Raw genomic sequence first — 26,464 nt, forward strand, 5'->3', positions numbered from 1 at the left:
TTACCCCCTTTCTTCAGCAGAGATTTCTTCTGGTCGGGACAGTCCATTGTGGCACTCTTTGGATCAGTGACATTCTCCTGACAATTCTTGTCAATCACCACACGCTTTCAGTAATCCCATTTTGACTGGAAAATCCTATAAAATGTTTCTGCACATTTCTTACCACAGCAAGCCACTGACTGGCTACAGCCACTCAGGAGCTAATAGTCTAGAGTAGTACATTTGAGTAGATAATTGTTCTCTAGTTCCATTTATTTTCTTTGAACATTTTTTGTTGCAAGGTGTCTCAATTCTCTTTGTTCCCCTGCTTGTCTGTATCTAATTGAGGAGATTTCAAAGGCATAAATCATTTTAATTTCAAGCTGACTGCCTGTAGCCTTTTGTACCATTGAGAACATTTTCCTTCTCCTTGAATATCCTGTTTAGCAGTAATCCATAACTTTGAGTAGCTTGTGTCCAAGGATAAAAAAAGCTATGTAAAGGTGGTCATAAGCAAACTCATCTGTAGTTCTCAGTTACTACAAAATTTTTAAACCAGATGGAATGTTTTGTTTTTTAAAACAGATTGACTCTTACATAGAGTTGGCCTAGGAAGGGGAGATGAAAAACTTGTCTTTGTAACGCTGAGCATTTCAGGGACTGTATTCTAGAGAAAATAAGGGTTGAACCTTCAAGGGTGTTTGAACAGAGGGAACTTGACTTAATTTTGCAGTATGATGTAGTAACACTCAAAGCAATAGAGATCATTCTTAGGTATTTGAAAGAAAATTGGGGAAAAAAAATAAATAAATTAAAAAAAAAAAAAAAGAAACAAAACAACAACAAAATCTTTTAAGGTACATTTGGGGATGTCCCAGGAAGTAATCTAGGAGCCCTAAAGAGTCTCCTCTAAGAATCTCAGCTATTCTGCTTTCCCAGAAGGCAGCAGCAGTGCCCAGAAAAATGTGCTATAGAAGCAGAGAATTATAACAGGCAAAAAGCAGACAAGATACAGGCGATGTTTTCTTGTCTTAATCTCAGTTGTAAATATACTAAAATAGTGTAAATGACCACGGCATATTAAGTGCTTCATAACACTGCTAACAGCCTGAAAGCGTTTTGTGTCATGGCTAAACACAGAAATAATCCATAGCTGCAAAAGGAGGGCTATGTTTAATTGCACAAACAGGGGACAGAAGGAGGTGTGAATCAACAATTTAAGTAGTAAAATCTGCAAGCAGAAACAAAGAATACAGAATAAGCAGGAAGGATTTCTGGTGGAACAAGAACTGCTTCTAGTCCTAAGGAGGAGAAAGTAAATAATCTCAGTAGCAGATGAGATTGCTTCCCACACCTTTTTCTGGTGGAGGAGATTGTGAGCATTAAAAACATCCAGGGACAGCAAAGGGAAATGGGGAAGTCTCCCACCAGTTCCTGCTTCAGAGTCCAAATGTCTCCCTCACCTGTTCACCTCCACTTCAGCAGCTAGGACCGTGGAGGACCATAACCATCAGTGTTTAACTGCCTGGCATCAGCTCAGTGGTGTTGTGTACTCAAAGCTAATTTAGGATAAGATGATTAGGGCCTAGCTGTTTGAATATGTAGTGATAACAGCTGATAATGATTAACAACCATTGGCAACGTGAATGAATGTCAATCTGGTTAAGTATTGTTATGAAGTTTGCAACTGGCTTCATTTATCAGGTTTCAAAATCTTCCCATCACAGCTACCTTACCCTTAGCTGTGTTAAGCAGTAACTGCTTATCAGTACAGGGACAAGTGAAGCATCTACATGGGTTTTCCTGATCAAAGCCTACAACTATTTTGGCATAGTTAAGAATTTGCAGCAATTGAAGGCTAGAAATGTGATTACCTGTTTTGAGGCAAAGAAATTGTGCACAACTTCATCAGAACCAGATGACAATGAAAGCATGCACGTGTTTTGTGCAGCTCTAGCTAGGAATCTGTAATATGCTTACTGTAACTTGGCACTCACATGCATAATTTATGTTCTGTAAGCTCTGCATGGAGTCTGCTTCTGAGCCTCTCTATGCTGTGATCCTAAATCACAAAGGCTTATTAAATGTTCTTCCTTTTCTGGTTTGCAGTACAAGTTCAAAATTCACAGATTAGATCAAAATAAAGATGAAAAAATCCTATTGGATTGATTTCTATTAAAAATTTTGACTATCACATGTTCTCTCACTTCCAGATGCATATACTTCCATGTTATCAGTATATGTGTGATCACTAACTTGTGTTTTGTTCAGTTTTATACTGAGTGATGTAAGTTTACTCTCTGTTGCCAGAGTTGTCCTTAGATGTGATTTCACAAACCTGTGGAAAGTACTGTGTGTTAAATTTCTTCTAGAGGTTTAGGGGTTTTCTTGAAGTCTCTGCCTTCACTAGAACTGACATTCTTCACGCTCAACCCTTCTATCTTTTGGTATCTGAAAACAGGGTGGGTTGTTTTTTCTGGTAAAGGGAGAGAGAAGGGCAGAGGATAAATTGTAAAACTTTCACCCAACGAAAATCAGAGTTACTGCCTTCTTTTTTTGATGATTCTGACTGTATCATCTCCCTCTTCTTAAATAAGCTGATTGCCCCTCCTTTTCCCTTCCCCTGGACTGGAAAAGAAAGAAAATAATCAGTACAATAGGCTTTCCAGAATTCTGAAATCCACAGAAAATGTGTTTCTGTTCTCTCTTTTAAACAAATCTCAGAGAAATATGAATTGAAATAATTACAAAGACAATATGACATTGGTTGTTATACAGCAGGGAAATGGCTGTGTATTATGCATCTTGTAGCTGTGACTAATTTCACTTTATGTCTGCTGAAATCCTTGTGTTTGCGTAACACCTGAAAATTGTGTGAAGTTTTTAAAATAACTGATGCAAATTTGTGTCTCATCTTCAACTAGGGAGAAAGAGCCACATAAAATCAATTTTTGCACAAATTGGAGTTCATAGCGCACCTCAAAAAATGTTTGTTATCTTGAATAAAGGCACCAATAACTACAGTAATAGCACACGAAAATAAGTGAGAAAGGGTTTGGCAAAACTTAGCATTCTGATAGAACTGTAATGAAAGCCAAAAAAAGTGGCTTGCAAATGCAGACAGCTCCTCAGGTTTGCCTGGGCCTAGGGGGGAGTTCTGCTTTTTGAGCCTGTTGTTGCCTGTGATGGATGTGCAGCTATACTTCAAAACCTACGCTTTGGGCGGGAATTGGTGGTGGGGGAGATGTTTTTACTCATGAGGGAAACGACCTATCTCAGTGTAAATGGGCTTCCCAGTATAACCCTTGGTATGTGAGGAACTTGACCTGGCAGTACCACACTAGGCACCAGTGTGTGCAGCTCAGGAACTCCTTTGTTTCTGTGATGTTGCCATGCTGCTGGGAGACCTCGCTTTATATAAGGTGTTTGCATAGCCCAATTACCCTCAATTAAGCATTTCAGTTTTTAATCGTGATGCTCTAAAAGTAGCTTGTTTCTGTAGTATGGCGTTGTGTGGGAGTGTAATCCTGTGAGAACGTGGCTAGAGGAGGCGAGGTCAGTATGGCAATGCTCAGCACCCTTACAGAGATGGCTGGTAAAATGTGGTGTTTGAAAACATTGTGTAGTCCCGGTAATGAGGGGCTTGCATGTACAGGAGTGTAACATTTGGTTTACAATACAAACTTCTTGTCCTAACATGATTAATTGCCTGCTTGTCTTCATATATGTCTGTGGATATAAGCACCTATATAGCGTATGTTTGTGTGTATGTGTGGTTATGCAGTGGTTGAATTAGGATGTGCAGTGAGGCATAGGTCTGTCCAAGCAAACAGGACAGCGATGCTTGGGCTCTAGATTTTGTCCAAGCTGAACCAGACCAGCATGGGTGGATACATTTTTGCCCAAAATAAATGCATTGAGAAAATGTTGAGTTTGTTTCTTTTTTTTCAGTAAACACATTTAACTGTTTTTATCTCAAAGGGGAAAAAAAAACCAAAAACAAACAAACAAAAAAAAAAACCCAAACAAACAAACAAAACAACAACCAACCAACCAAAACCAAACCAAACTTACAGAACATTTACTGCATGTTTTCAGTTTCGTTTCACTGTAGTTATTTAAAGTGTGTTAGTCAACTTTGTTTTCTGATTATTTTTTTTTTTTTTTCTTATTTCTAGATGGTGCAAAAGAATTGCCATTGCCCAGTCAAGATGAACAGAATGGCTTCCTTCAATGAGTTTGTTTCTTTTTTTTCAGTAAACACATTTAACTGTTTTTATCTCAAAGGGGAAAAAAAAACCAAAAACAAACAAACAAAAAAAAAAACCCAAACAAACAAACAAAACAACAACCAACCAACCAAAACCAAACCAAACTTACAGAACATTTACTGCATGTTTTCAGTTTCGTTTCACTGTAGTTATTTAAAGTGTGTTAGTCAACTTTGTTTTCTGATTATTTTTTTTTTTTTTTCTTATTTCTAGATGGTGCAAAAGAATTGCCATTGCCCAGTCAAGATGAACAGAATGGCTTCCTTCAATGAGAAAACAGAATATTCATTTTTTAGGATTATGTCTACAACATGAAGCATTTAACAGTAGCCATCTTTGGGAACATTCATCTATGACCTGAAATGTCCTGATCCTGGGGAAAAAAAAAAAAAGGATTTCATTACGTCTATAATTTTATTTTTTTTTAAATCTATAAAATGCATTTTTATGACTAATCATATTTGCTTATGCACAACACGAATACAGAAATCATAAACCAGAGATTATTTTAAAACGCACATTTGTGTTTGTGCATTCAGTATACAAGATACATAATTTTAATCAAATTTTAAATAATATTTTAAATTATCTATATTTATTAATAAATGAAGACTTGGCAAGAAGATTTTGTCATCCATGGACAAGAATAAAGCAGGTTCCCCCAGAATGGATGGTAATTTTGTATTGGGTAAAATCAATAACTTAAAAGTAGAACAAGAGGAAGACAGCATTAACTGTACTCTAGAAAGAATGGATATAAAGACAGAACAAGATGATTTCAAACATGGGGACAGCAGTGATGAACAGGAAGAGAAAGAAAAGAACTTCATTACCAACAACACTGGCAAATACTTATCTACAGAAAATGAAGATAATTATGGATCTCTTTTTTCTCAGTATAGTAGTACGCTGTATGATGTAGCAATGGAAGCTGTGACACAAAGCCTCCTTTCTAGCAGAAACATAAGCTCCAGAAAAAAGTCACCTGCTTGGAACCATTTTTCTATATCTCCTAGGGATAGCACTAAAGCAATATGTATGTACTGTTTGAAAGAATTCAGCAGGGGTAAAAATGAAAAGGACCTGAGTACAAGCTGTCTCATGAGACACGTGAGGAGAGCCCATCCCACTGTACTAGTTCAAAGAAACCGAAGTATGCCAGGTATAGCCCATCCCACTGTACTAGTTCAAAGCAATCTAAGCATGCCAGGTATATCCTCCTTTTCTTCACCTACGTTGTTACTGCCACCCCAGTCTGCAGACGTTGGAGACCTGAGTTCTATGTTATCCCCCATAAAACTGGTCAAGAAAGTGGCTTCTAAAATACCATCTCCAGATAGAATAATTGAGGAATCCGTTTCTGTTGTTTCTTCCGAAGAAATATCAGATCTTTCCGTTTCTGAAAAGTGCATCAAAGAAGAAGTCATGGTTGAATCATCTCCACAGCTATCCAACAACCAGTATGATGACACTGCAGAGAATGTAGCAGAAAAAAACGTTGTAATTCCAAAGAGCACATCAGGTTCCAGAAGGAGATCTGCTGTCTGGAAACACTTTTATTTGTCGCCTCTAGATAATTCTAAAGCTGTTTGCATCCACTGCATGAATGAATTCAGTAGAGGGAAAAATGGAAAAGACCTGGGGACAAGTTGTTTAATAAGACACATGTGGAGAGCCCATCGTTCTATTGTCCTGCAAGAGAATGGGGGTGGTACTAGCATACCACCCCTCTACACTGCACCTCCAACACTGTTGCCTTCTTTACTACCCTCAGATAGTGAACTGAATTCTATGTCGTCCTCTCCCGAAAAACTAATGAAAGAATCAACTTCTGTTTCTTCTTCTCCAGACAGAATCTCTGAGGAGATCCATACCAATCTCTCTTCTGGAGATGCTCTTGTGGAAGATTCAATGCTGTCGTCTTCTGATGATATAGGTGAAGTCTCCTTTATTTCATCTCCTGAGAAACAGTGTGAGGGATTAGGTCCACTAATATTTGAACCTACTGCTGTATTTCAGCAAAACAAAAGGATTATGAAAAGGCTTAAATCGGAAGTTTGGCACCACTTTTCACTGTCACCTGCAGACAGCCTGAAAGCAGTATGTAGATACTGCAGTTGTGTGATAAGCCGTGGTAAGAAAGGAGATGTGGGCACAAGCTGCTTGATGAGACATCTGTATAGACGCCATCCTGATGTGATTGGGAACCAAAAGAGCTTTCTTGATGTGAGTTTGGCAAACTCTCCTTACGCCACCTTGGCTTCTGCAGAATGTTCATCCTCAAAGTTGACTGACTTGCCTACAATGGTTACACACGATAATCAAATTATATTTCCTGTTAATAGTAAGAAGACCTCAAAACTGTGGAATCACTTTTCAATTTGTTCTGCAGATTCAACAAAAGTAATATGCATGCACTGTGGCCGTACAATAAGTAGGGGGAAAAAGCCAACAAATCTAGGCACAAGTTGCCTTCTAAGACATTTGCAGCGGTTTCATAGCAACGTGTTGAAAACTGATGTCTCAGAGACAGTGTTATCCTCCTCTACGGATAACCACGTGCCCCTGAGCACAGAGTTACTAGCGTCTTCAAATTTTGATGAAACCAATGACAAGTTTTGTGACTCTCACCCAGTTGCCAAAAAAATCACAAGTCTCGTAGCCGAAATGATTGCACTTGACCTTCAGCCATATTCTTTTGTAGACAACATTGGCTTTAACAGGCTGCTTGAATATTTGCAACCTCAGTATTCTTTACCTTCTCCATCTTACTTTTCTAGGACAGCAATTCCAGATATGTATGATAATGTAAAACAGATAATTATTTCACATCTTAAAGAAGCTGAAAGTGGAGTGATCCATTTTACATCCGGAATATGGATGAGCAACCAAACACGAGAATATCTCACCCTGACAGCTCATTGGGTAACATTTGAGTCTTCATTTCGACCACAGTGTGAGGATTACCACTGTTCAGCCCTATTAAATGTGTCACAGGTTGATTGTGACTACAATGGAATCAGTATCCAAAAGCAGTTAGAGTACTGGTGGGAAACGTGGATTACTTCCATCGGCCTTCAGATCGGGATTACTGTTACTGATAATCAGAGCATAGAGAAAACTTTAAACGAGGGTGATCATTCAAGTGTACAATGTTTTAGTCACACTGTTAATGTCATTGTAAATGAGGCTATTAAAAGCCAGAGAATGGTTCAGAATCTGCTTAGTATTGCAAGAAAGATCTGTGAACGCGTCCATCGGTCAGCAAAAGCAAAAGAGAAGTTAGCTGAGCTGCAAAAAGAGTATGAGTTGCCTCAGCATCAGCTAATACAAGACGTTCCTTCGAAGTGGAATACATCATTTCACATGCTGGAACGTCTGATTGAACAGAAGAGAGCAATTGATGAGATGTCAATAGAGTGCAGCTTTCGGGAGCTAATAAGCTGTGACCAGTGGGAAGTCATGCAGTCGGTGTGTCACGCTCTCAAACCTTTCGAGGCTGCAAGCAGGGAGATGAGTACACACATGTCTACGCTAAGCCAAGTGATTCCAATGATTCATATACTTAACAGGAAAATAGAAATGCTGTTTGAGGAAACAATGGGCATAGATACTATGCTGAAATCTTTGAAAGAAGCTATGGTGAGTAGGTTGTCCTCCACACTTCACGATCCAAGGTACATTTTTGCTACGCTTCTGGATCCCCGGTATAAAACATCCTTATTTACAGAAGAGGAGGCTGAACAATATAAACAAGACTTAATCAGGGAGCTGGAAATAATGAGTTCTACCTCAGATGATGATAAACCTGTTTCCAATGGATGTGATATAGGTTCACCATCTACAAATTCATGTGGGGAAGATAATCTTTGGTCACTTATGGGTGACATGAAGAAAACGAAAGACCTGAAAGAGAGAACGAAGTTACCAGAGGAAATGGTGCTTTCTTACTTGGAGGAAGAAGTGCTTGAGCATAACTGTGATCCTCTAACTTACTGGAACTTTAAGAAGTCATCTTGGCCAGTACTGTCAAAATTGGCTGTCAGATTCTTGGGTTGTCCGCCAAGCATTGTTCCTTCAGAGAGATTGTTCAGTACATCCAATGAAAGCAACAACTTTAGTCAGTCAAGGTTAATGATTGAACACTTTGAAAAGCTTATCTTTTTGAAAGTGAATCTTCCTTTAATATACTTCCAGTATTGAAACTAATGAACAAACTGCTAGACTAAATCTGTTGTTGCTCACTGGATATTAACTATCTATAACTCGGATTTTTAAATTGCTCCAGTAGGGGCCATGTATGACATCTAATCAGTGACTATAATTCCAAATTCTAGTTTCATTTTTTTCAGCTTTCAATATGTCTACATGTGCCTTATTCATAGTACTTCAGGCCAGATATTGTATATATGTTTTTTAAAAGCTCACACTAGAGATAGCCTGTCTTGACAAATTATACAAAATTATGTAGGTTTTAATCCATAATTGTAAATGATCTTTAAAAAAGCTCAGTCATTTGTTTTAATAGAATGGCAAAAAAAAGATGTAAACAGTTCTATTCTGTAGTTTTTTATTCAATTATTATGTAAAAACCATAAACCAGGTACTGTATTTTAGTTGAACATTGCTTTAATTGCAACAGAACAGCTTTTGTAGTTGTCAAAAGCAAGCTGTACATGAAAGATGGGGTTCAAGCTGTCTTTTTATCACGTGGTCTTTTTAACTGCAAGCCCTAAAAGTACTTAAAGCATCAAGAAGAGTTGTTGAGGAAGGTGTGTGTTTACTGGAGACTGTTGACTGAGTATCTGAAAATAAATCTTAAATTTGAGATGATGTGGAATGTCAGTTACACAGCAATCGGTAGTAAAACTCCCCATTCTGGGTTCTCCTGTTCAGGTCTGACATTTTGACTTGAACTACAGAAATACTCTGGGTATTTAAAAAAGCTCTTTGGAAGTCTTATCAAAGTATGTGAATTAATGCTTGTTATTTAATGCCGTGTAAAAAAAAAAACAAGGCAAGAAACTTACCAGGAAGACTCTAATGTCACTCTAAAGCCTTTTCCAATCTTTAGTGCATCGAAACTTTGAGGTTCCCTGTTGTAAAATGGAGCCTGTACTCCTAACATAATTTCAGTTGTGTAGAAGAGCCTGTCTTAAAGCTCCTAGTACAGAAATAACTGGTCTTCTGATTTTCAGTAATAGCCTTATGGATATGGTGCACTGCTTAGAATTTTATGTAGTAGGGGTAATTCTTAACTGTTGGTGTCCAGCAGGCAAATGGGATATAGAGCCCTCAAAACCCCAAATAAGACAGAAAAAAATATAGCCAGCATTTTAATCTGGAAGGAAAATTCTCTGTGTTTTTTTTTTTAAAACTCTAGAAAGATTAATCTTCTCATTTCAGTTTTCATTGAATTATTCTTGGGAAACAAGTAATTTGCCTATGACCTTTTAGGAAAGTTGTAGCTTTGTTAAAATACTGTACCTATGCCTAATCTAATTTTGCATTTACTATGTTTTAGTGTATTTATAAATGGTGAACTCAGTTTCTGAAATTAAACATTTTATTTGCAATTTTCTAGTAGTAGTCAACACTGCCTTTTATTTTCAGATGGATTTAAGACAAGCATTGAATAAAAAATTGACACAATTGTAATCCTAAGTATACCAAAGAACATGCTATGTGAAACAATTGGTTTTCCATTTAGGACTTTGGACTTAAGCTTGGCTTCTGGTTCTTTTCATTTCACTCAAGCTACTCAACCTCAGGAAGATTTGTTGAATTCTTTCCCGGGTTCATTTGTTTTCCATGTGATGTTTCTCTAAACCTTTTATGGTGTCAGGTATTTCAATTGTTATTTCGTCAGTTATGTTTACACCTGAACTATTTAAGTAAAGTATTATATAGCATACATTGGAAAAATTCATACTGCATTTTGTCTCCAGTATTTTAAAGGGCAACTTTTAATTCTATCAATAGTCAGCATTTCTTTGTCATTTTAGGGTTAAATGAGAACACCATGTTTGTTTTTTTTTTTTTTTCTGCAGTAATAAACTAATTTGTTCTAGTTTATGTATAGTTGGAACTAGGTGAGTTTGAAGCAGCTTATTGGGAAACATGTTTAATTGGTTACTGGTTAATTATTATCTCAATTTTTTTCCCTCCATTTTAACTGTGAATATAACCTTGACCTCTGTAAAGGAGGTGTTTAATCTCTCCAAACCATTAGAGAGGGAGGTAGAGGATGAAGAAAATTATTTTTTTTTAACAAGTGATACAATTTTCACTCAAGGCTTGAATGTAAATACAGCCTTTGACTGAAAGCACTGTAGAGCCACCTCATACCAGCTAAGGTAGATGTGAAGAAGCCTTCCTGGAAGTCACAGTTCTCTGGATAAGCATCTAGGCTCCTCTGAAGACCTTCTTCACTACTGTGTAACTCCATGTGGAAAGCTGGAGAACATTTTGTAGCCCCCAATTTGCATCTTATTCATCTGGGTATTGTAGAGTCATGCAAACCTTTCCCCAGGGCATGAGAACGAGTCACTTTTTAAAAGCAAGATTTTCTCAGTTGTCTCCTTTTTGTACCTGCAGTTTCCTCTTGTTTTGAAGGACTTAGTTGTAAGACCACACTGTTACAGTGTCAGCTTGTTTAAGAATAATAGGCTTATGTTGGAGTCTTTGTAAAGATACTGTTCAGCCCCAAAAGACCTAAAAAACAAAACAGGTAATTCTTTAAAACTTAAAATGGGAAGCACTGAAAGCACAAAGTCCCTGTTTTTTGTTTGTAAGCCTCGATCCTTCTGTAGGAGTTAACAGGAGCAACTCCATCTTCAGTTCAGGCACTGCCACCTTTGAGAAGATGATTACTTCAAAAGAAGGGCTGAAAGCTTTCATTGAAATGTTGAGGTAAGTTATTGAGTGGGTGGGGTTTGTCTTGGGTTTACTTTACTATTTTAAATATAAATTCTTAGTGATTATTTATCTTGGTTTTCCCAACCCTTCTCATATTTGTAATGCATAGGAAGCTCCCCTATTTCACTTGACCTTTCCTCAGACTGTAGCAAAGCACACGCTGGTACCAGGGAATTTTCATCAAGCTTGACTTTGTGCTGCACCAATCCTGCAGCAGCAGCAGTTCCCTCATACATAATGATACAGTGAACCTGCAACAGCCCTATTTATTTTATTTAAACAGTTAATTTCAGCATAGTAGCAACTTTAGAAAAAAAATTTAATAAGCAGACCCTTTTTTTCCCCTCTTACCATAAAAGGTGTTGATGATACTGAAGATACTGTGTCATTGTGAGAATCCTACAGCTTTTGCTTCTTTTCAAGAGTAGGCAGGTGTAACAACTCATTGCACACCACAGCAAGAAATGTTGTGTAGTGCTTAAAAGTAGGAAGGGGAAGAAGTAGAGATCTCTAACAGCATTTCAAGGAACTCAAGCCTTGTGAAGGGTGTATAAGGGCAAGTACCTACTGAGATCTATATCGTGCTCTGGAAGCCTGTGAGAATGCTCCCCCCACACTGCCCCTTTCCATTTGGCCAGTGAGGATATACAAGGAACCAAAACCTCCATCTAGAGCAGTTTAAATTCCAGCATAGGGATGTGATTGATTAAATGTAGAGGACAAGCTCAACACAGATGTTTGCAGTTGAGAGATCTGTCCCTTAAAGCAGCATTTTTTTTCTGTCACTACAAAGAGCTGATCATAACAAACTTTCATGTAGATATCTCCAAACACAGGAAAAATAAACATAATTAGCAAATGACACTTTCTAATAACAGATTATTTACATCTTATACAAACACTTTAGTTGTCCACAAATACATTCATCCTTTGCTTTACTCTGAGTGACAGGAGTGCTTCCTTACCTTCTAGTTTCCTTGTAAAACTGCCCCAGAAGTGGTTCATTTTGTACAATGGTAAAATGGAGTATGCCAAGCAGAAATACTAACCAGTGATGTCCCCAGCTAAGGTATCAGCTTGAGTTCCAAGGGCTAGATAGATGCTTAAGCACTACCTCTCTTGTGGTTGTATGGACCTATTGCTGCTTCAAATTTCTTGACTTGAATTGGCAGTTTTAAAGGAAAGATGGACTCTTTATTTCAGACAGCATTTTTACTTTAAAATTGACATAACAATACAAATCAAGCCTTGGCACAGAACCAAAGGCAGTTGCAGCTGAAATAAAGCAGAATTTCTGAAAGACTGTTCATGACAGTAAGATGCAGAATTTCAGAAGAAACGCTGTCCTTGCTGTCATAAAGTTCTGAAATGAACAACCCGAAGTAGTTCTAGTTACTTGTGTTTATCTAAAGAGCCCATCTAGAATAAGTAGTTGCATACAAAATGGATCAATTATGTTTAGAAATCACATAGATTTCAATAAAAGATGAAGAAAACCTTCACAGAGGTATTCTTTGTCATTTAACGTCAGGGTTTTTTTTGCAAAATCCCTTTTAAACTGTGTCATACCTTAAGCAGGTGGCAATACATTCCATGTAAAACATAACTGAGACTAATTAGGCAAGTGGGTAACTGAGAAGGCTGTGGCTGCTTACATCAGTGATAACCTCAGCTTGTGGTCATCTTCTTTTCTTTCAAATGGCAAAGTCAGTTGTCCAAGAAAGACTCTGACTGCTAAGTTACAAGCAAAGCTCTCCAGGAAGGGGAAGGGGGATATTTAATGAGCACAGGCTGTAAATCGAGGGCAGCAACACTAGACTTCAGAGTTACCTTCTGCTGCGTATTAAAAGGTGCTCTCAGGGGAAAGGGACACACTGGCACTGAAAGGGAGATACAGCAAACAAGTGCTTAAATCTCCTGTCACCTTTCGAGCATTATGGAAAGGACTAGAAGTATTCAGGAAGATAGGAATGCTCCTATCTGCTGTATCTCCTACTGTAACTGCAGTAGGAGAGGCAGCACAATCTCAGCCTTTGCCCCAAAATGTGTAACCTGTCTTACCCAAGCGTTGTGTGAAATGGCCAGGGAGAGAGATTAATGGGTGTAACAGTGTTTCCAAAAGTGTTATGCAGTTACATGGTTTTGAGGCTTGTGTTTGATGGCTGAAGTGAAAGGGATGGCAAAGGGAGGAACCCGAGACACCTTCTGGCTTGTCTCAGTGTTACTGAAAAATACATTTTACGCCAGATTCAGTACAACCATTCTCCAAGTCCCTGGTCCCAAATTCTCTTTTGGGAGAGAAGACCCCTAGCAAGTACTTAGGGCAGGTATAACTTAAATACATTCTGAAATTTTTTTCCTAGCTCTGAACATTCTATTAGAGACCGTGAACTGGAAGTTGTTCCTTGATCTTTGGTTCCTGATGGGAGAGTCATCTGTTTAACCCTCTTTCGAAGCAGTTTTCCTTTCAGCATTCAGAAATGTTCCACAACTATTTTCATGCAATTAGTTTGTTCAGTTTTACAACACAGGGTGCCCTAAATCTGAGGCTTAAGACTCTTCACTACCTCTGGGTGATGTGACATGGTGGTAAGTTTTTGTCCAAATCATTTCATAGTCTTGTCCTTTACTGTTTCTAAGAAATGAAGCCAAACTTCAAAAGGCAATGCATGATGCTATGCAGCATTTGACCTTTGGGGAGTCTGACAAGACATCCTAAAATAAATCCCATTCTACAGCAGTATTGGACATGTTAAATGCATTTTATTTACAACTCCATTCTGTGTTTAAATGTCATAGATGTAGCAATTTATAGGTGGACTGTTCTGTCTTTTTCTTTATTCTGGTTAATTCAGCCCTTAGTTATTTGAATATGATCACCCGATTTCTGCTTTCATGAAGAGAATTTTTTATTCTAAGAACTTGAACAGTCATGAGAAGTTTATTAAAATTTATTTGCAGTCCCTTCAAAATTTCAATCAATTAAGTTTTCAGAGTGTCTCTTAACTGCACCATTTATACGGTAACTTGAGGCTTCCCCTGTGACCCCCAAATCCAGAATAATTTTTAATACTCCACTTCCAGTGTGTAGAAGGGGTGAGAGACTTTCTTAATGCCCTCTTATACCTAAGGGAATATAAACACCCCCCCCCTTCCTTCAAGTACACTGAGTATTAGTCTATATTGAAGGAGAAAATAAGCTCTGTGTCTTGTGGAGCTACAGAAAGACCCACACAGGGTTCAGAGATGAGAAGATTCCCTTAAGAGAAAGGAGAGAGTGCTTTAGTTTCCCTTCCAAAGACTATTTCTTTATTGAAAGCAGCCTTGGGGGAAAAAAACTGCAGTAATCTTCATCCCAGTTTTGACAGCTGCCCCTTTTCATGCTGGGTGTGGGCTACCATGATGTTGGAGGGGGTTCCCCAGGCAGTCACAGAAGTCATAGAGCCACTGGTGCTGTAGTGCTGCAAGCACTGCCTGGGTCCTGGGCCAGCCCTTTTGTCTACAAAGCAATGCAGGCGTTTGTCTGCACTTGAGCAGGACAAATTTTAGGTTCTTGAGTTGTGGTTACAGGGGTGGGATTTACGTAAAGTCATGATTAGGCTTAACATAATGGCCTACATCCTTGCTCTAAAGTTCTCCTCTATATTCCATATTCTCATCTACTTGCACATGTACTTCTTTCTGTCTCATGTGAATGGTTTGATGTTCAAACTGGCTCTGGAGGAAGCTGTTTTCTTCCAAAGACAAGTCAAATAAATAGATAATAGTTCAGTGATTTCAATTTCAAGAGCAGCCAGAGACTGGACCAACAAGTTCTGTGAGCTGCCTCTGCCAGATCTGTTGAGCTTGAGGAAGCCTGTGCAACAGCCACCCACGGGGAGCAGGCTCCACCCCACCAGATCAGTTCCTCTGATACATAATCTAGAGGATAAAAAGAAAACATGGTACTGCAAACTGAAAAATAAAATATACACAGGTAAAGGTAGTTCATGAATGAAGCACACTTTAAAAAAAAAAACCAAACACTTTATTCAATAACAATATTTTACTTGAGTTTTCAGTGAGCAAGGAATAGTTTTCTGCCTATGATTATTTCAGCAATGCTTTTTTTTTTTAACTGTCCCTAACCCAAATTGTAACTTCTTTTCCTTCATTTACCCCTTAACTTCATCCACAGAGCAACTTAGGCAGACAACATTAACAAAAACATCTAATAAAGAGACTACAGAGCATGCTATCTTATTCTAGTTTATAGAATGCAACACATGGCACATTATATTATTCCTTTCCAAACAGACTACTTAAAAAAAAATTAAGGAAAACAGCACCTATTTTCTTGAAATGTATTCAAGTGAATATTTTCATAAGTAAATTTTTGTACTGAAAACTCCAATAACATCATTACAGCAGAAGAGGGAAATGATTTTAAAAACCCCTTTTTCCTGTGAAATCCAAGTTACTGCTTACTCATGAACCAGTGGAATAAAGATCACCATCCCTTAGTACTCCAATCTGTTATGAGACAGTGCTTGTCAAGAGGTCCAGCTCCTTTTCAAGTGAATCTTTCACTTTAATTAGTTGCCTGCAGGGCACAATTAGGTATTGTGATGAAGCTACAATGAATATGGCTTTCCTATGCTGATAACATCATTAAGTTTCACACAGGCAATGGGACAACTGAGGAGGTTACAATCCTGCAGACACATCAAGTAATAGAATACATCTTTGCACACACAGATTACATGTCAAATTATTGCCCTAGCACAGACCTGTCCCATGATGTATCTTACACAGGACAAGCTATGTTATGCAACAGACAGCTACCAAACCAAGTAGACAGGTTTTACTAAACACCACTAAACTTGTAGGTAGCCTCTTTCAAACATATCTAACAATACAGCTCAGTATTCAAGTATATACTGACTAGGAATGCATTGTAATATTTATGTTAAAAAAAAAAAACAGGACAGAGCTAAATACCAACTGGTACAAAGGTTTTCCATGCCTTTCCCCAGAAGCTGAACTGCAGTGCTGGAATGACAGTTTGCTGTGGTCTTAGGTTACTCAGTCACCAGCAAAATTACATCAAAAGACTTACATTAAATTCACAGTCAAGATGATACAGGAAGTTTTTCCAACAGTACTAATTTTGGTTTCAAGTTTAAAGTAAAAGGAGGTAGTGCAGTGAGGTTCAACCCGATTTTACTGATGCCAGGTATATTGGCCAGTGGCCTGTGGGTTGTCTTGTAATGGGATATTTGAAGAGGGTTTGTTTCCATCAGTATGTGTGTGTAAGAAAACATCAACTGGTCTCCTGGCTTCACATCTTCTCTTTTGTCATATCTGTAAAGAATAAAGAAAGTTTATTTACCTTCCTCTGTTTACATATTAAACATCTCCAGTTTTGCAAGGGCATGTAGCATCCAAGATGAAACAGAAGGAACTGTAACTTTCTCAGTTACATCTCTTGATTAAATTAACTAGTACTGGAGGAGGAACTAGTATTTTTTAAGAGTTTAGGGAGCCAGCCATTCCATGCAAGTCTTTGTGCTGCTGTTGTGCTATGAATCAGGACCCCCAGAAGATTCCTCACTAGTCCTCTACCCGAGTTCTGTGGATAATGGACACCAAAGCCTAAGGCTGTATAAAACTGGACTCATTTTTAAGTTTTACTCTAGAAGAACTGTGGTTTGGGTGGGGTTTTTTTTTTGGTAGTGCTGCTTTTGTTTGTTTTTAATGAGAAAAAAATAATATGAGGCATTTCAGCAGAACCCTCTATCTTCTAGTAATTATACATTAAAAAGTAGGAGCATCAGAGAATAGCAGGGAAAAGAACTCCTTGAATACTGTAGGAAAGCAAGAACAGCCTGGCAATTAGAGTAATTTTGCACTTCTGGGTTCAGTTCCCTGATCTGCTACATGTCTGGGCAGGTCATTTGGGGTCAGGTTTTATAAATCTGTTTAAGTACCTAAATACATATAAATTCTATTTTTAAAAAAAATACATAAGAAACTGATGACTTCTAAAACCACTGAACATTTATTATATAACACTTCCAATTATTTCTTAAAAGGAGTTCTACACAATCTAGCTGTAGAGAGAACTTGCAGGATGAGCAAACAAGTGACTTCATCATTTGGTAAGGATGTGAAAGATCTAGATCCAGCCACTCTGATTTAAATCCACAACTGAAGTTCATTATCTCAGAGTTGTATGAACCTCTCTCATTTTCTAGAACTTGGGATAGATGTCCCTCACTGTCTCATGAAAACACAGTTCCACTTCTTTAATAATTTACTTCTTCACTGAAGAGAGTCAGGTGGAATTTATAGCCCAAGGGTTAAGATTCTCACACTGGACCTGGCAGCCTGATGGAGTACTCAATCTAAAAACTTCAAATGGGAAAAATAAGGTAAGTCCATCCTAAAACACTCCACAGACCACTTTTAAGTGTGTTTCTAAAAGTGGCAGACCTGGGTTCAAATCTTTGCTGCATATTCCAGAAAAACATTCTCCACTAATGCTGCTGACTGTCCAGAAGACAGAGATTCCTTACCTTTATGGGTATTTTTTTTTGACAAGACAGTCTTAGGCATCTAACTGTAAAAGAGCATCCATTCACTTGGGTTACAGAGAAGAGCTGTGCCCAGATCTTCACCCCTTCTGTTACCATTTTCTATGGAGTGTTTTATCCCAGCTTCTGTAGCTCCTATTCTTGCATCCTGGTCCCTCCCTTGCATTTCACAAGCCACCTGCTCAAGGCTGGGGCTTTTCTTACAGGCCTGGCCACTGGTAGGGACTTGGTGTGATCCCAACCCTTTGGTCTCTTACACACACCTAGGAGTCAATGCAGGCTGCATCTTTTGCCACGTGTGTCTTTGCAGGACTGGCCTCTCATCAAGTCTGTCACTTCCTGACAGAGCAGTCATTAACATTGAAGGTACTTAAAGCAAGCACTGTGGAACAAACTACAGGATTTGTGTGGATTGTTAACTAAAATTTTGGTAACACACAACAGACCCCAGGACTCCAGAGGTATCAATAAATACACAATACAGAACTAGACTTTGCACAGTGAAAAAGTGCTGCCACTTCTGTTTAAAAACAAAACAAAAAAACCCCATAGAATCACACACTCATTTAATCTATTTCCAAGATCACAATGCCACTCAGGAGGGTACAAACTGGCAGAAGGAATGGCATACTTTGTAACAACTTTACCAACTACTAATTTTGCATTTTCTTCATCAGCAAATAAAGGGCCTTTCATCTGGCTGCAAGCATTTCTGAATGTCATTATTTTTAAATACTGTAAGCTTACACAGCATCTCTATTCCTGGTTCAAAGACACTGCACTAATTGAAGACAAGATTGTAACACCTGTTCTGTGTAAGAGTCTGCATCAAGCCTCTTTCAATCACCTTTTGAAGAAAAATAATGGATCACTTGCATTTTTCTTGAGGCAAATAGATCTAATCTGAGCACGCCCCTGAAAGCTGTTAACTTACACCTTTATTTATGGATTGTAGTTATCCTGATGAATCATCAGCCTTCAGAGCTACTCCATCCATAAATCTGTTTTCACCTGATGTACACAGTCTATGAAGATGGTAAATTAAAAGTTTTCACCCCTCTGAAGGGCTGTCACTTCCTTGGATAGAGAGAATGGACAGCTGCTGCCACTAACCTTTTTTGCACTGTTGTGTTGTCAAACTGGTCGTGCTATGTATGATGCTCAGTTGTGGATTTTGCCTTATATCACTCATGAGAAACTTTATGATGAACCAGCCCTTCCTTGAGTTTGTGGTGGTTGTATTTTTTTGGTCTTTAGTTTTTTTTTTAATGAGGAGTAAAGATAAATGTGAGAGACAAACTGCTCTGTAGTAGCTGCAGCACTGAGACATTCATCAGTATTATTCATTCACCTTCCAATGCTGCTACACTGCAGCCAAAACAATCCAAAACCCACCAACTCAAAAAGTTCATTGAAAGTAAACACTGTAATTAGAGAGTAGAGTTCTATTCAGTGTGTGTACTTAGGTGTATTCAGAACACAAAGACTGGAACACTTTAGCTATGCTCTGTCACTTGTACTCTGTTGAATGTCTCCTCCTGACTGTTTGAGGCTTATGACTTTCTATAGATTGAACATGCAAAAAAACCAATTTGGAATAAACAAGGGACTGCTAACTGTGAAGACCAATCAGCTTTAAATTGTCTGTACCATCACAATATTAATGAGAGAACATGGAAAATACAATAAGGCATAGCAAGCTCAATGATTTTTATAATTCCCCCAGACACATTTGATAATTAATTTTATCTCTAATCATACTAATAAATAAATTATGTTTGTTCATCTGACTCTTCAAACTCTAACTGGGGAAAAAGAACCCTGTGCTCAGAGTACTTTCTTAAACCAAAATCTGCTTGTATTACTTCTGTTTTGTGTGAATATGAAGTGAGGCATTGTGTCACTTTCTGCTGAATTGTTTTAAGATGACATTTGGAGAAATCTACACTTCAGCTGAAGAGGCAGGCCTCAGAATCAGAAAGGTGACTTTTTTTTGGTCTGCATCCTGAAAAGCAAACAATACCATCCCATGGATGTCTCCTACTATTCACTTCAATATTCTGATCCTTAAAACTTCTTGTATGTTGTTGCTGGTCATGGTAAGAGAGCACTGAACTGATTTCTCCCTTAGCCTATGACTGTGACCTACAGTCCACAACAGCAGCTTCAAAGACATCTGTGGGAAGGATGTTCCACAGAATAGACTCTGAATATTGATATGCAGATAAACTTCACATTGCTACACACCACTCAAAATGGAGCAAGATGAGAATAAAGATACCCCCACAATTATAGTCATTGCTTTGCCAAGAGTGTTTGTCTACAGCTGTATTTTACAGGATCTAGTGAGATACCAAACATACCTGCATTAAAGATACTGGTGTTTTTAGTAAGAGAAGATTTTTTTGCAGTTTTTGACATGTTTAAAAGATTCTATGCTATTTAAGGCAAACCAGGACCAACCAAACCAATTAGAAAACATTGCAGTGCTCTACTTTTGAAATGGCAGTGCTACAGACATCCAAATTCTCTTAAGTTTCACACTGTTCTTGACCTGGCTTAATAAATATGCTGTACCAGAAACCACATCCATGATGCTTGCCCCTGTGCATATACAAAAAGGAAGAAGCAGGCTCCTGTCTTCATGTCAAAGTAACTCATCCAGAACATACCTCCAATCTGAATTGATTTCCAGAAACCGAGAAACTCCTGTTTGTGCTGCAGCCACATCAATATGAACAGAGACATCTACATAAACAAAGAAAACAAAATACACCTTCAATTTCTTCTAAGAACACTCTAACACATTAACAAAATAGAAAAAAAACCACATGTAAATAGTGTGAAGAAGTAATATCCAATACATGTAAAAATACAGCAGCAAAATAAAAGATTGCAATTGACATTAAGCAAAAGTGGAGTGAGCTTCACATACCTGCTGTTGAAGGTACCAACTCATGCAACTTCTGAATTGCCACCCCTCCAGGATAATTGAAATGTGAGACATATAAAGATGTTCCTGAATAAGCAGCATTAGCTAGAAGATGCACCACCACGAAGAAAGAGCCAAGTTTGTACAGCCAGGATTTCCTGTAGCTATTCAGACTGTTGAGGGGAAAAAAAACAAACAAACTCTTATTTTTCTTTCATACTGGTAGCTAACTATGGTGGCAAAACTTTTTATAAATGCTCCACTGATATATAATAAAGGTTAATACAAATTTTAGTATAATGATGTGTATGGAATGCATTTATTTTCAATGTCTAAAACACTTGCCCTATTCTCAACTCTGCCCCAAACTTGCCAAATGGTCTTGTCAGAGAATTTAACATTTCTTTGTCTCCATTTTCCCCATTAGTGAAATGGGTACAATGCTAAAGACCTTGTTTCTAAAGCACACAAGGATATCAAGATGATCCAGATTCTGAGATGGAAAGAAGTCCATAAAAATAGTAATGAAAGTTTTGATCTTTTGCATTTGAAGGGACAAAAACGAAACAAAATAAATAAATTCAAAAAAAAACCCAACACCACCCAAACAACAGAATTTTGAACTTACATTCGTGAGCACATTTTAGCAGCCACTATGTTGAAAACAGGGAAAGTGTAGATGATAAAACGCAGCTCTTTATGTGGGAGAAATGAATACAAGAAAATAAAGCCCAGTGCTGGCAAAAGCAAGATCCGAGTTCTTTTTTCTGTTACACCCAAAGGTACAAACACAATGCTGCACCCCAGAGCACGAGGAAGGGCTGAATAGAAGTACCATAAGAAGGGGGAGGTCTTCAAGATGAAGAGGAGAGTTAAGGATGCTTTCAATGCAAACAAATAACTATTGTTTAGAGTTGCACATCAAATTTTTCAAATCTGCAGTATACTTTTCGTAGGTCACATTATTGCAGGCATTTGGTTTCCTGCCTTACTCTTTGAGAAATAAAAACAGTTGCCAACCTGCATTCACATCACCCAGCAGAAGTACATCAAATGGCACTAATGATGGGCAGCATGAAAAACCAAGGGAAAGAATCCTGACTTTACACTGGCTGAGCACAAAGAAGCATCAAGGAACAGTCAGCAGAGGAAAGGTAAAATTTACAGGAAGATCTAAGAAATAGACATTGTCTCATCAACTTCAAATAATGAAATACTAGATGAAAAGTAGAATTTAACACCATAACTGGAATCTCAGGAATAGGTTCCATCAAGTCTTTGCTTTGGCTAGTCATGTTCAATAGGTCTTTTTCCCCTGGACGTTTCAAAGGATACTCCCCAGTTGGAACTTTTGTTTAAAACTGTGTTATACCAGAGTACTTTCCCCTCAGGCCACACAAGTTGCCTCCAAAACAGAGAATCCACAGCAACTGTTAGGCCTAAAAGAAATAAAAAGATGCATGAGTTAAAAACTAAGCAACAGCAAACCAGCACATCCAAACTGCACATATACTGAGGAGATCAACGTGAGCTGAGCACACACTAAACCTCACCCAAAGCCACAGAGAAGGTTGACTCTGTCTGTCTTGCAGGGGAAATGCAGGAGGAAGGCACCTCTTAATACAAGTCTTAACAGAAGCATGTTAGATGGGAATCTGAGATTCACCCCATTCCAAACCCAGCTGCTTAATTAAAATTTATTTTAGAAGAATATTAGAGCATTCAATGGAATGAATGGTAAGAAACCTGGGTCAACTTCCAGTGGTACTAAATGGGTTTTTATTGTAAAGATGGCACATTAAGAAAAATGATCTCCAGAAGTTTGCTGTTGTTGATTAGACAGGAGGGAAGGAGTATAAGAGATGAAAGACAAAAAGGCAGGAAAAGCAGCAAATCCCTCTGCCCCATCTCTGACCTTCAGCTCTGTGAAAGCTGCTCTGGTATTTAAGAAGCTTTCCCAGAGAGGCAATGGGAGGACCAGTGGCTAACTCCTGCCAGACCTCCAAACTTACCCTGGGAGGTGCCTCCAAATGCACATGGCATCATCTTTCACTGTTTCTACTGTCAACAGTGTGGAGGGACAGGGTACTACCAGAGATCCTCACCAGGCACCTGACAACAGCACTTTGAATTCTGTAGGCTGGCAGAGAAGCTCAGAGGACTTATGCATATGCATGAGCCTTCCAAGGGTGGGACACAAGGGGATTTTTCAACTTCTCTAGCATGGATAATCACTTAATAAAATTAATGTAATAAAAAAAACAGAGCTGAACTGTGACTCTCCCCATAACCCTTTTGCTCACTCTCCCTGTCATGTCTGCTGTATTTTACCCTAGGATTCAGCTTATCACCACAGCAGTAGATACTAGAAGGCATCACATATGTGTAGAGCTACAGCCAGGTCCTAACTACACTGAAGTCAACCTGCACATGAAAACATTTCTAAGAGCAGGACATTGTACCATAAGCACCTAAAGGCCTTGGTTGTAGTATCTTTCTGCTGCTCTGTGCACACTTAAGTCCTCACATGGAAATTTTCAAAGAAATAAAAGCTTGTCATACTACCAGCAAATGGAATCAGGGGAAAAAAAAGTGGAAAAAAACTGCCCTAAGGGCCAGATCACCAAAGAAATTAAGTCATGACTCCAGAATTCTGTTGAATTTACTATGTGGCATTTGTTTTTTTTCCAAGCACTTACCCAAACAGAAAAATCCAGCAGGAACAGCATGGGAAAGCACTTTGAAAATGGAGATTCTTTTAGTTAATAACGTCACTATGAGCATGAGGCCCAAGAATATGCAGAGCTCTGATCTGAAGACTATAATTGCCAAAGCTGAGAACCAAATGAACGGCCTTTGCTTTTGCTGTATCCAAAATGTCAATGCCAGGAGCACTGCAAAAATAAATAAAACATACCATCTGACAGGCTGAACTCTACAGGAGAATACTTTCCACAATGCTAAAATCTTGTTCCTCTAACTTCCCACTAACCTGCTCTTGGTATTCCTACCATTTCTAGCCCAGAAATTCCTGGTACAACTTTCTACAGCTGATGCTGGAAAAGTCCAGCCACAGAAGGAAAACATAGGACCTCTTCCTCAAGAGTATATTTAAATAGCTATTTTTTTAGGGGAGGTCTATGGAGGGGGGAAGCAAAACCTTAAAGGATTACTAAAATCCTTTCAAAATACAATTCCTAGTTATTACTGCTCAGTAGCAGCTGAGGAGTTAGTTTATTCTCTTGACTGAATAGATCCTGCATTCACAGTAACAGCAACTCATTTCAAATCCAAAAATGAGACTCCAGTCTATTGCTCAGGGCACAAGAACTATAAAACCCATTTGCATGGTTAGCTGGAGACACACCATATCCCTCCCTGCATATGAAGCTGCCTCTACTTTTTCCACAGTTTAAATCATGTCACACTGACTACACAGTAAAATGTTCATGATTCTAAGGAAAATGTGTGAAATATTAATAGTACAAAACCATGAAACAGCTTGTATTTTTTCCATACTTGCAGAAATTATCTGAGAATTTTATTACTACACAGTGTTCATCTGATAATTCAACTGTTTTGGGTTTTTTTTTCCAGTTCTGATCTACACAAGGCCTGACACAGACCTCATGATTTTATTAGCTGAACAACTTGCACTGAAGCATTAAGTGACTCAGCTAATATCTGTTACATGTAGTTAATCTTCCCTCTCATCATCTCTGGGGAAAAACTGCAGAGAGTAAGGTTTTGACTTTGATATACTGATTTAAGTGTACAAACTGACACATTTGTAGGTAACTCCAGCCAAAGAAGGTGGAGATGCTGAGGTGGGAGTTTGTTCCACAGTCTCAGGAGAAAGCTGTTTCCTCTGTAGACAATTTAATCAAGCACATACATTGGTTTGGTTTGACCATGTGCTTTAACCAGCAATGCATTTGAGAAGAATTCTTATGCTTTAAATTGATCCCCATGTGACTACTTACCAAAAGGAAGGGCAAATACATTGGGGAGGGTTCGTGTACAGTAAAACATGAAATGAAACTGAGTAACAGTGATGAGACAGAAAATTGTTGACGTGGTTGCTCCAAACTGCTTTCTGACTTCTTTCTGCAACTTCCACAATGTGTAAATCACACTGAGCCCCAAGCTGCCTCGGACTAGGAGAAGAATAAAAGTGATAAATAAGAGTAATATCAGCCAGATCACTAATGAACAACTATGTTACCTAATGTAACTGGAGGAAGTTATGAAGAATACTGAAAATAGCACAACATTAACTCACTTCAAAGAAAACAAAACAAAACACACAAAACTTCCTGATTAGTTTATCTATTTCAGTCCACCTTTAACGTGCCTGATAATTTTGCACAAAGGTCAGTGCCCAAAGTAAACAATGTTTCCTGAAGCCTACAAAGAAGTACACATGGGAGTGTATTGTCTGAAGACACTTGGGTTTTCTGCACTGTCTGACATTTGTTGGCACAGACACTCTCTGTGCTCCTAGTGACCCTAAAGAAGGGGTAGAATTACCACACTGGCTCTCAGTACCCACAGTTTGCAAAAGCTCCCATTAAAGACTACCCCATTTTAACCATTGCTCTAAAAACTGAATGTTACAACACCACCCATTAGTAAAAACATCCCTATTCTGACGATTTAAAGTTATCATACCTATCAGCTGGGAGTAAAACTTGGACATTTTAAGCACAGAAAGTACATATATAGCTGGGCTGGAAAGAGCAGCAATAAAAATAGGTCCAAGGAACGTTCTTGGGACAACTCCAGGGAATTCATTATGGTCATACTGCAAAAAAGAAAATCAAAGAAAGACAAATCAGAAACAAAGGAAAAGAGATAAATCATATTGAGATTGCATTCATCCTATTCATATAGCAAGGAATAGCTATCTTTAGTGGCATCCAACAAAGAACACCTTCTTTGCAGCTTACCTTATCCAAGTCCAGTTGGTGATACACCACATCATGGATAGCTTGTAGGTTAAAGCTTTCCTCCACTTTTGTAAAAGGACAGACAGTTAAATGAACAAAGGCCACAACAATGATCAGCAGCAGCAATGGGAACGACTGCCCGCTCGAGCTCCTCTTCTGAGCCATCTTGCCTTCAGAATTCACATGTATTCTACCACTATTAAAAAGAAAATTAAAAGAAAATAGGTTAATAACATGGTATAGAGACACAGAGATTGATAACATGAGGAAAACACACCAGAGTACCATGAAAGTTTAAGAAAAGATGAATGAATTAAATAATCCATTCACATTTTTTCATAGACATTCAATGAATTGAATAAAGTAGTAGATAAAGCATATTCAGGCAACACTTCAGGACCTTCTCCTGTAAATGTAAAGGTTTTAGTTTTCACCTACACAAACCCCCAGACAGCACAGACCCTATTTAACAAAGTCTCTCCCTTTGTGTCCCTTAACGTCACCAGCGCCGATGGTGCCACCTGCGTTTTGGGGGAGAGGCAGCTTTGTAATTCACTCTCACTTTAATCCAACACTGGATTAACACACAATCTTTGCCACACACTCTCTCAGCTGTCTGGGACTCAAACTAGTGGGAGTGGAACCACGAGGATGAGAACTTGCTCAGAACAGAGCACTTTGATCTTCTGAGGTTGCCGGGGGCTAGGTCTGGACTCGGCGAGCCAAGGACGAAATCCTGCCCAGGGATTCTTAAAATTCACTGTCTACCACAGTGCAGGAAGGTTGGTGGCCCCTCCTTCATGCTGCTACCCTGAAGGGAAGGCCAGCTCCCTGGGGCTC

The 26,464-nt window shown here is 38.5% G+C and overlaps 2 protein-coding genes across 2 annotated transcripts; one reads left to right on the forward strand and one right to left on the reverse strand.

The window, feature by feature from the left end:
- Positions 1 to 4,558: 4,558 nt before the first annotated feature.
- On the forward strand, positions 4,559 to 8,784 carry ZBED4 (zinc finger, BED-type containing 4). Its single transcript, XM_008936473.1, has 2 exons — positions 4,559 to 5,412; positions 5,461 to 8,784. The coding sequence occupies exons 1-2, from the start codon at positions 4,887 to 4,889 to the stop codon at positions 8,451 to 8,453; spliced, it is 3,519 nt and encodes a 1,172-aa protein (XP_008934721.1). The 5' UTR covers positions 4,559 to 4,886; the 3' UTR covers positions 8,454 to 8,784.
- Positions 8,785 to 15,585: 6,801 nt separating this feature from the next.
- Positions 15,586 to 25,869, reverse strand: ALG12 (ALG12, alpha-1,6-mannosyltransferase). The gene is made up of 9 exons (XM_008936484.1): positions 25,625 to 25,869; positions 25,347 to 25,479; positions 24,659 to 24,832; positions 23,375 to 23,569; positions 22,011 to 22,114; positions 21,304 to 21,527; positions 20,679 to 20,848; positions 20,416 to 20,491; positions 15,586 to 16,511 (listed from the first exon to the last, which is right to left on the reverse strand). The coding sequence occupies exons 1-9, from the start codon at positions 25,787 to 25,789 to the stop codon at positions 16,280 to 16,282; spliced, it is 1,473 nt and encodes a 490-aa protein (XP_008934732.1). The 5' UTR covers positions 25,790 to 25,869; the 3' UTR covers positions 15,586 to 16,279.
- Between the last annotated feature and the right edge of the window lie 595 nt (positions 25,870 to 26,464).

This window comes from Merops nubicus, unplaced genomic scaffold, assembly GCF_000691845.1.
Source record: "Merops nubicus isolate BGI_N331 unplaced genomic scaffold, ASM69184v1 scaffold7250, whole genome shotgun sequence".
In the NCBI taxonomy this organism is placed as follows: domain Eukaryota; kingdom Metazoa; phylum Chordata; class Aves; order Coraciiformes; family Meropidae; genus Merops; species Merops nubicus.